The sequence below is a fragment of the Rosa rugosa genome, chromosome 4, assembly GCF_958449725.1.
Source record: "Rosa rugosa chromosome 4, drRosRugo1.1, whole genome shotgun sequence".
Classification (NCBI taxonomy): domain Eukaryota; kingdom Viridiplantae; phylum Streptophyta; class Magnoliopsida; order Rosales; family Rosaceae; genus Rosa; species Rosa rugosa.
The window spans coordinates 41,796,214-41,806,154 of NC_084823.1; the positions used below are offsets into that span (position 1 = coordinate 41,796,214).

General features: G+C 44.1%; 1 protein-coding gene and 1 long non-coding RNA gene across 2 annotated transcripts; one reads left to right on the forward strand and one right to left on the reverse strand.

The window, feature by feature from the left end:
• The first annotated feature begins 4,624 nt into the window (after positions 1-4,624).
• LOC133746296 (flavonoid 3'-monooxygenase CYP75B137-like) lies at positions 4,625-7,652 on the forward strand. Its single transcript, XM_062174474.1, has 2 exons — positions 4,625-5,926; positions 6,802-7,652. The coding sequence occupies exons 1-2, from the start codon at positions 4,961-4,963 to the stop codon at positions 7,423-7,425; spliced, it is 1,590 nt and encodes a 529-aa protein (XP_062030458.1). The 5' UTR covers positions 4,625-4,960; the 3' UTR covers positions 7,426-7,652.
• Positions 7,653-7,743: 91 nt separating this feature from the next.
• Positions 7,744-9,221, reverse strand: LOC133707338 (uncharacterized). The gene is made up of 2 exons (XR_009845060.1): positions 8,820-9,221; positions 7,744-8,593 (listed from the first exon to the last, which is right to left on the reverse strand). It is a non-coding gene; the product is annotated as an uncharacterized LOC133707338 (long non-coding RNA).
• Positions 9,222-9,941: the final 720 nt, after the last annotated feature.

The following is a 9,941-nucleotide window of genomic DNA, read 5'->3' on the forward strand; positions in this document are numbered from 1 at the left end:
TCCATGTCCTCTTCCAGGTTCAACTTGGGTTCGTTGACCGGGGTGTCAGTGTTGAATTGCTTAGCCAGCCGGTCTACCAATGATTCCTCTGTGAGACCTTTTACCTCACACTGCTCATGTTCCTGTATCCCGGTAGCCTGCTTAGGAGAGCTTGACCTTGGTTCCCTGGCTACGTTCACCTCAAAAGGGACGACTACTACACTCTGGACCTTTTTAGGTTTCCACTGTAAAGTATCGGCAGTCCTGTCCTTGCCCCCCAGTCTCTCAAAAACTGAGGATTTGGCCTCTGGGTCTTCACGAAACATCTTGCGTCTGACATGTGGTCGCCTAATCGGCTGACTCTCCTTTCGCGCTGGCAGAGGTCTCCTTTCGTCGGTGATCCTGCAAAAAATACTGGGCTTAGATGCCTCTGTTGCTGAGCTCGCTTGCCTTTGGAAGCTGCGGGGAGTCATTAACGGCTTAGCAGCTAGTGCCTCCATCTCTTTCTGATACTGCTCAGGTGATTTGACCAACTGTGAGGGTTTGATCAGGCCCTGGTCCAGAGCCTCTAGCGCGCGCTTGGCTTCCCCAAACCTGCGCTGCAGTTTCCTCTTATTGGAAGGACTTATTTCCACTGCCTTCCCCTTCTCCCTTGTGTACCACTTACCTTCCTTGATAGTGGCGGCTGAAGCAGGAGGGATGTAGGGCTTGGTCAGAATGTCTTTGTGCTTGATCGTAGCCTTCTCCTCTGATTTCTGATCAACCGCGGCCGCTCTTAGCTTCTTAAACAGATTGGAATCCTTTGGGGATGGTGGTGACTCCATTTTCTCTTTTTCTCTTGGGCTGGAAGGTTGATAGTTCGCGATGGCGAGGCCTACTTGATGGGCGGGAGAGAGCCAAAACGAAATGTCTGCTCGACCTCTTCGTGTGACACTTGGATACCACACTATTCTTTGCATCGCGAGCATAGGACCACGGATGAGGCTTGACCTACTGGTTCAGCCTTCTTCTTTGCAGGGACCTCATCCTTGTCAGATTGGTTTCCTTTCCGCTTTGTATTCAAATCCAGGGTTGGTTTCCTCCGTTTCTGCTGGGCCCAGTTCACGTCGACCATGTTGATCCCAGTGTCAGGAAAAGGGTTCGATCAGGTCTACGAGCGCTGCCGCTGTGACTGGGGCTTCTACCTGCAAACTGCCATTATTAAGCCATACCTGAATCTGGTCTTTGAGTTTCACACAGTCAGCAGTATTATGATTCCACAGGTTGTGGAATTTGCAGTACTTCTTCCCTTTCAGCTGATCTGGTCGAGGAAATGGTCCAAAGTCGGTCTTCACCATCTTCGCGGCGATCATCTCATCTAAAATTTCATGTGCCTTATTGGTATCGTATGTATATGTCGCGAATTCAGGTTTAGTGAAGGCCATTGATTTGAGCTTGACAGGTTCCTTGGAGATTTTCAATTGTTTCAAAGCTGGATTCTTCCTCCCTGTCAGCTCATAAGCAGCGATGTCATTATGCTCTTCCTCATCTTCCTCCTGAACCACCTCTTCACTGTGATGAGGGTAGTAAGGGTCATACGTAGCCAGCTGGTAGCTCAGGGCTGCAACGGTGCGATGTTTTCCTGGCACATATGTCCCTTTGGACGCATTCTTTCTTGCGTCAGTTTCCCTGAGAAGATGTTCAAAGCTGCCCACTTCTGTGATAAGCTCTCCCATTGACTGGATCATGCTGCCATGTTGCTTCTTGCGCTGGCGAGGCTCTAAGCCCTTGATCGCCAACTTGATCAACTCTTTCTCAGGCAGGATCACGTTCAGTTTGGCCTTCTGAATCTGGAAGCGTTGAAGGTATGCAACAGCGGACTCAGTAGGCTGCTGGGCCATCTGAGTGAGAGAAGCCAAATCAACCTCAGGCTCAATGGCTCCAAAAGTTTCTCGAAAGAGCTTTTCCATTGCGGGCCAATCTGCCACTGTTCCTGGTCGGAGTTTGGAAAACCATCTAAAGGCAGCTCCCGAAAGAGAAGTGCCAAAGATCCTGCACTTGAGGATGTTATCATTCTGGTACTGGCCGCATTGCACCTTGAACCTGGCCAGGTGAGTTATTGCATTCTCAGTGTCTTCCCCTGAAAAAGTAGAAAATATGATATTTTTATAACCCCTGGGGAAGGGCGCAAGCATTATATGCGGCGGGAAAGGTCCCTCATAGACCCCATCCATTTGGGCCCTAGGGTTAGCCAGCCTGATCATCTCTTCTACCTTATCTCGTCTCACATATTCTGGGCCCGGAGGAGGAGGAGGAGGAGGTATCGCCACCGTATGGCGAGCAGCCTGCAAGGGTATGGCTTGGTTTACAGTTGCTGCCCCTTCTCCTATCTGTACAACGCGGGTTGTAGCTGGTTGTTGAAGAGTCACTGCTGGCACAGGCATCTCTTTTGCCAAAGCTGTTATCTTGACTGGGTTACCAGCCTGGTCAATCCCGTAATAGCTCCCTGGCAGCTCCTGATATACGTTTTCTACCCCATCGCTGTCGTATTGAACGAACACGGTGGAATCGGACGAAGTTTCACCACCTTTCGATGCCTATTGCTTCTGTCTGGTGGTCTGTCCGCCTGAAAAAGTGGCCTTTTCTTTGCTGCCGCCAATAACCAGTGCTTGTTCTTTATTTCTTAGTGGCGTAGTAACAGCGGTCGCAGAAGGCGTAGCGGTATTGCTGTTAACCTTCTCTCGCTGATTCGGCGGCACGTACTTGCCTGAACCAAACGGTTGGCCAAGGGAGCCAAGGATAGCGTTAGGATCTCCTAACGTTTTATTCAGCACTTCTCTAGTTTGGTTCAACTCAGCTCTTTGCATGGCCACCTCGGTTGCGAGAATCGCTCCATCCTTGCGAAGACCTGCCATGCATATCTGACGCCGTCTGCTTGGTATGGTTCGCAATAGCCTCAATAACTCCTTTCTGCTGCTGACTCTGCACATCTGCGATGCCTGTAGCATGAGCCCTTAATGCACTCTCTGTTTGTGCAATTTGTTGCTTAGTCTCCTCTGCCTATCGGGAAATACGCTGGTTTATTTCGCGTATGATCTGGTCTGTTTTCGCGTTTTCCCTTTCAAGATCAGCGGCTATCTTCTTGCGATGATTTTCAATATTCTCCAGGATGATCGCGAACGTGACCTCGGAGGTAGCTCCCTCTGGAATAGGCTTCGCAATGAAAGCCTCTCTTTCTTCACTCCCCACTGTATTGGAGACAGCAGTAGTGACAGGCTCACTGGCCTGATTAGTAGTGACAGTTTGACCCTCAGTAGCGGTCGGGTGATTCTCTCCCTGTTCAGTTGACATATCGGAGGATTGGGAATGAAGAGAGAATCTTTGAGTCACTTGTTCTTCAGAAAGACCACGACAATCCGCGCGAGAATGCGGTTTGTAACTAGAGGTCTTATGCTTTGAGCAGCTAGCGTAGCCCTTTTGATAAGGGTTTTCGCTTGACTTCCCAATGGCTAACGTTCACGAAGAGACACTAATTGGTCTCACTGGGCGTGCCAAAATGTTTGACACAAAAACCAGTCTGGTACAAACTGTCTCTTTTGAGCGTGTGCGCAGGCATGCCAGCACCATGGGGTGCAGTCGTCGGGGGAGTCCCTTGACCTGACTTCTTCTTCAAGCGTTTGTGGACGAGGAGAGCACCAACCTCGCCACAAGGTTCTTCTCTAGCCTTCCGGGAAAGGACTTTCTGCCTTACGGATAAGGACTTTGGGTGTGATCTCATCGCGTCACCGAATCGATACTTAGTGTTGTAGACTAAGCAGAGCAATCACTGGGAAGTTTGGAGAAAGCACGGGTTGCGCTAAAGCGTGACTTTAGCTTCGCTGGGTTGCGAGGGCGTTACCCTTGCTTCGCTGGAAGTAACGGTGGCGATTGCGCTCGCAATCGGCTCCTGGGGAGACTAGGACTGGAAGTACGGTCGCCGGGTTGATCTGGTGATGCTGACAGTCGGCTCTTGGAGAGACTGGGACTGGCGCGCGGTCACCGGGTTTCAACGAGGTTGAAAGTTTGCTCCGGGGAGGCTTTGTAATCGCTGGGATTGATCGATTTGAGAGTCGTCGATTCGTCCTTGAAACCTGGTATATATACCTAGGGTTTCGACTGCTCCTTGTCATAGAAGGAATATTGATTGAAGTTTCCTATTCAATCTCCGCTACCCGACTCCAATAAGGTTTCGTTTTCCTTATGGATCACGGAATGGGCGAAGCTGTAACTCAAACCCGAGTAGACTTATTTTTGGGCCGCAGATATCGGCTCGCTACGCTAAACCCACTAAAGGATCTTGCCAAAATTACTTTTGGGCTCAAACAGGAGGGTCTCCGCTACCTCTACGTATTTGAATGTATAATGAGTATGTCTATTTCTATGTACCACTTGTGGGTATTACCACTATCTTCTTGTCTGTCTATGCCTAAAATGACAGCGGAAGGATATATAACGACTTATTCTGACTTGTGATGAATATACTATTTTCCCTTGATTAAAAAAAAAAAAAAAATTGTCAAATTACTCGGATTCACCAAAAACGAAATAACAAATCCTCGTGTGTGTACTAGATCAATTATTCAGCTACTAGGGATATAAATTAGTGGTGTAATGGTTTATAGTTATTAATCAACTAGATCAATTATTGAGCTATTAGGGATCGATATAAGTTAATAATATCTGGAAAAGGACCGGATCGTTGACACCGAAGAAGTGACGCACACTAACGCATCCTCACCTTCCTCCGGCTTACCACCGGCAGTCTGCTCAGCGATGGTTATAATATATAGAACTAATTATATGCGTGAAAAGATACTTAGGAGATTAGCTAGCCGGCTTAACTGGTCTTGCTAGATGCCTTTTGTCTTGAGCATCGGGTATGAAACTATTATCTCTTTATAAATAAAGGAAGTTCCCCACTACTGTATCACGACTCACGAGCAGCATTGCAGTTGGAAGCAAAATGCCACACTCTTATGCATTCTTCATGGAATCCAGTTCCTTATCTTCACTGTGGTCGGAAACCAACAGCGGGAGTTGGGGAGTGTTGTTCACTATCTCCGCAATTTTTGCAGCAATTTTTTACGCATGGAGTTGCCTGAAGAGTAGCAGAATCTCGCCGCCGTTGCCTCCCGGTCCACGCGGCCTCCCGCTGGTTGGTAATCTTCTGTCCGTTGACCCACAGCTCCACACCTACTTTGCGGGCCTATCCAAAACTTACGGCCCAATCTTTAAGCTCCGACTGGGTACCAGGCTCTGCGTCGTAATAGCCTCCCCTTCCATCGCTCGAGAGGTCCTCAAGGACCATGACGCCACGTTCGCCAATCGCGGCGTCAATGTTGCAGCTGGGGACGTCGCACTCTACGGCGGGGCAGATATAGTTTGTGCCCCGTACGGGCCGGAGTGGCGAATGATGAGGAAAGTGTGCGCGCTCAAGATGCTTAGCAACACCGCCTTGGACTCGGTTCAAGAACTGCGCCACAAGCAGGTCCGAAAAGCTGTGGGTTACTTGTATACTCGGGTCGGGTCCCCCGTCGACGTTGGTGAGCAACTTTTCGTGGCCATTCTCAATCTTACCACCAACATGTTATGGGGTGGCACCATGGAGCAGAAGGGGGCCGGGGCTGGGGTTTTGGCCGAATTTAGGGAAGCAATGCGGGACATCGCGGAGCTTTCTGGGAAACCCAATATTTCGGAGCTTTATCCAGGTTTGGCCCGGTTTGATTTGCAAGGCATAGCGAAGCAGATGAAGGCTGTGGAGCTTAGGTTTGATAGGATTTTTGAGAAAATTATCAATCAAAGGTTGACGATGCAGAAAGAAGGCGCGAAAGAGAGCAATGATTTCTTGACATTTCTATTGCGATCTATAGATGAAGGAGGAGATGGCAAAACTCCTCTGACCATGACACGTCTCAAAGCCATGCTCATGGTAAGTTTTTAAATGCCACTCTAGCATTTCTATATATTTTTTTGGTTTCATGTACATGAACTGGCCTCATGCCCGTCTTATGCGCGTAAGAAAAATATTATATAAAAAGAATTTTTTATTTTAATTTGTCTTTAAGTAGAAAAATATTGAGAGAATTTGTGCCCTTTCATGGTTCAGTTGTAGTTTTTTTATGGCATAGTAGTTTTTTGTGTGTTTTCTTTTTGGTTTATTTAATGGTATTGTTTCACAATTTTTCTTAGGAAATATTAAGTCAGTAAGGTTAATAAAATGTGTTTGAATGGACATTATAAGAAAACCAAATATTGATGAGCCCTTTGACACCAAACCATCACCACCATTTAACATAGCAAAGATTAATGTAATTTTCTACTAGCCTCATCAATTGGCTCTATTTTCTTTGATATATTTTTTTTATGCAGAACAAATTTTGTTTGAGATTTTTTTTTTTTTTTGATAATTTCTTTGGATGGTTCTAAAATTTTGTATTTGGACCAAGTCCTCCAAATTTTGAAGCAATTGGTCATCTTTGTCAACTTTAACTTGAGAAAAGAAAGAGATCCATCTATTCAAAAAAATAAATAAATTCATATATCAAATTTGGAAGTTTGAAACTCTGAATAAAACTACTCAATCTCTTTTCTTCTTCAAACTACAAAAAAAAAAAAAAAAAAAAAACAAAATAAGAAAATATAAACTTTAGTTTCACTTTGCTCACACGTCTAGTACAGACCTCCCACGTTCTGTTCAATATTTTCTTTTCGTTTTTCAAATATTTATAATTATCGTTTTATCCATTTTTATCCATTATATATTATACATTATATTCTTAGATTATTTCCTACTGATTTGGACAGGATTTGGTTGTGGGTGGTACTGACTCATCCGCCACCACAATTGAGTTTGCAATGGCTGAAATTATGAACAAACCAGTAGTGTTAGAGAAAGCCCAGAAAGAATTAGATGCTGTAGTTGGGAAAGACAGTATCGTACAAGAGTCTCATATTTACAAACTACCATACTTGGAAGCAGTGATGAAAGAAACTCTACGCTTGCACCCAGCCCTGCCTCTAATGCTCCCACATTGCCCAAGTGAAACATGCATTGTGGGAGGTTATACCATTCCAAAGGGGTCTAAGGTTTTTGTTAATGTGTGGGATATCCACAGAGACCCTTCTAACTGGGAAGACCCATTAGAGTTTAATCCAGAGAGGTTCTTGAATGGTAAATATGACTTCAATGGAAGCAACTTCAACTACTTTCCATTTGGGAGTGGAAAAAGAATATGTCCAGGGACAGCAACGGCAGAGAGGCTTGTCATGCATTTACTTGCATCACTGTTGCATTCTTTTGACTGGAAACTACCACAAGGAGAGACGAAGGTGGATTCTTCCGAAAAGTTTGGGATGGTGATGATGAAGAAGGTACCTATGGTTGCTATCCCAACTCCAAGGTTATTGGATTCAGAGCTTTATCAGTAAGATGTCTACAATCTAGCTATCTGAGCCTCTTAGGTTGTAAACCATATGCGCGCTCATGTTATATATATTGTTGTGTATCTATGATCTTTGTGTATTTGATTCCTTGTTGCATGAGGGAAATATATATTACATATATATGAACCAGGTCTAGCTAAGTTTTGGTGATGTAAAAGATCAAAACTTTCTCTTACAATCAAAATTACCAGAAAAAATAATTATTGTTTTTATTTTCCTCTCAATAATTTGCTTTTATCTTATTTGTGTTTTGTTTTTGTTTTTGTTTTTGTTTCTTTTTCGTTTTTTTGAGAAAATTAGAACTTTATCAAAATGGATTAAGTATATAAAGAGGATGAGAATCATCTGTTAAAAGAGGTGATAAGATATCTGAGCACTCCTCAGTACCCAATCAGAGAACTCATCTCATCATGTACATCACCTGATGCTTCAATGCAAATCCGGTCAGCTCATGTGAAACTCTATTGCACTCTCTAGCTAGAAGCATAAAAATAAGAAAGTGAATAAATTGTCGCATGATCATCATAATCCCCTCCAAAAGGTGCCCATCAGTCCACTACTACAATTATGGGCAAAAGCCACACACAACATGTGTGACAAAATGACCCCAAAGGACACAGATGTGTGTGTCTAGCAGCCATAGCCACACCTCAGCCACTTTTAATAGGGTCAGTGCTCTGTAAAGGGGTGGCTTTCCCCTTAACACCCTCGATTAATTATGTGCGTGGCTTGTTATATATATATATATATATATATATATAGTGGGTAGGAATCATTATTATAATTGCTTTTGCTTCTTTTTTTTTTTCTTTTTTTTTTTTTTTTTATAATTATAATTGCTTCTGGTCCAATATCGAGTCTTTCTGGGGATGGGTGGCTTACATCCAGATCTTATTCATTTGATTTCATCTTTCTGGAGTTGGATGGGTTCAGTGATGATCGGAGTCAACGATGATTTTCTTGGGTTTAGTCACTGTCATTGTTTCAGCCTCCTACTCAGTGAAGAAGTTTGAGATCTTCGATTAGAGATGATATGCATGCATAGACCTATATATGATTGATTCAAACACTGAAACCAGATTCAGAGTCTTTGATGAGGTCGATCTGGCTGAGGTTCTTCCAGTTTAACTTGGCGTGCATCATGACTGCCATCCTTGCATACATAAAAACAGAGAGTGAGTTAACTCGGAGCAGAGCACTGAAGAACAAGTTTAGATCACATCTTTCAAAATCAAAGAGGTTGTATTAACATCGAAGCAAACTGAATACATATAGCTACCAAAGAACAAGATCGATCTATACAAGACATCCCAAATCTGATATCGTACAGCTAAGAACAATAGTTTTACTGCTGAGTTGTCCCAGATCTAAGAGAATACCTTGATACCTTCAAGTTGAATCCACCCACTTCATCACTAAGAACCAAAACAAGGAGATTAAAAAGCAAGGGAAAGGATAAAACCCATTCACGGTGTACATATATTCAGTCAATAATGTTAAAAAGGGAGGCAGCACCTTCTTCCTCAGATCCGACTTCCTCTTCTTCATGGTAGCCATCACCATGTTGCCAACGCAAGCCGGCGGCAAACGGTTGAGACTCCCCTTGATCCCCCAGATCTTCTTCCAAATTTCCCCTTCCCCTTCTTCACGGTGTTGAGGCTTAACTTGTTGAAAGAATGATCATTGTATGATGGACTGGTGGTTCCGATGAGTTCAAGGAGAAGGGAAGAAGCAGATGCAAAGTGTGGGAGGCTGGGAGAGGACTGAAGAGAGAGAGGAGAGTGGAGAGACTCTGTTTCCCACTTATTTCTATATAAAATAAACAAAAGTAACATCCACTCATGAAGAAAATATAAAAAAAGTAATTTTTAGAAAAAAGAAAATATAAAAATTCACTAAAATTAGGTCATGTGGTACGTGTTTCCAGGAAGAAGAGTTTAACAAGTCTAAAAATAATGCCTACCCACACTTTGTGCTTGTCCGTGGGTGATAAGGACACCAACTTGTTTCAGAATAGTAGGTGTGACCCCAAACTCCACAGTTCCTTGAGTTCGTGGCAATACATGTGTGGCTGTTGCCCACAATTGTAGTAGTGGTCGCTAGATTCTTCTCCGGTCTTAAGAGATCATTCACCACGACTTACGCATCTGACTCTGATTCCACCCGAAGAAAACCTTGCTCCAATGAGAGTTGTAGCCCACATGAGATTGCTAAAATTTCACAATGTCTAGGAGTAGTGACACCAGAAAGAGGAATGATATTGGTTTGGAATTGAGGTGGATTTAGGGTTTTGAGAGTGAGGTGGAGCAGCTTGAGGGATTGGAGAAAGAGAGGTGGTTTGGGTTGACTCGTCGGAGGAAGAAGGTCGAACAAGAGTTATGCGTAGAGTCGGATGAGCAAAGAGGAAGAAGGTCGGGTAGCTAGAAGAGATGTGGGTGTCCAAATCAATTATGGGTGAGATGTCTATTTTGCCTTTCTTGTGGGTTGAAACGCAAAAAAGT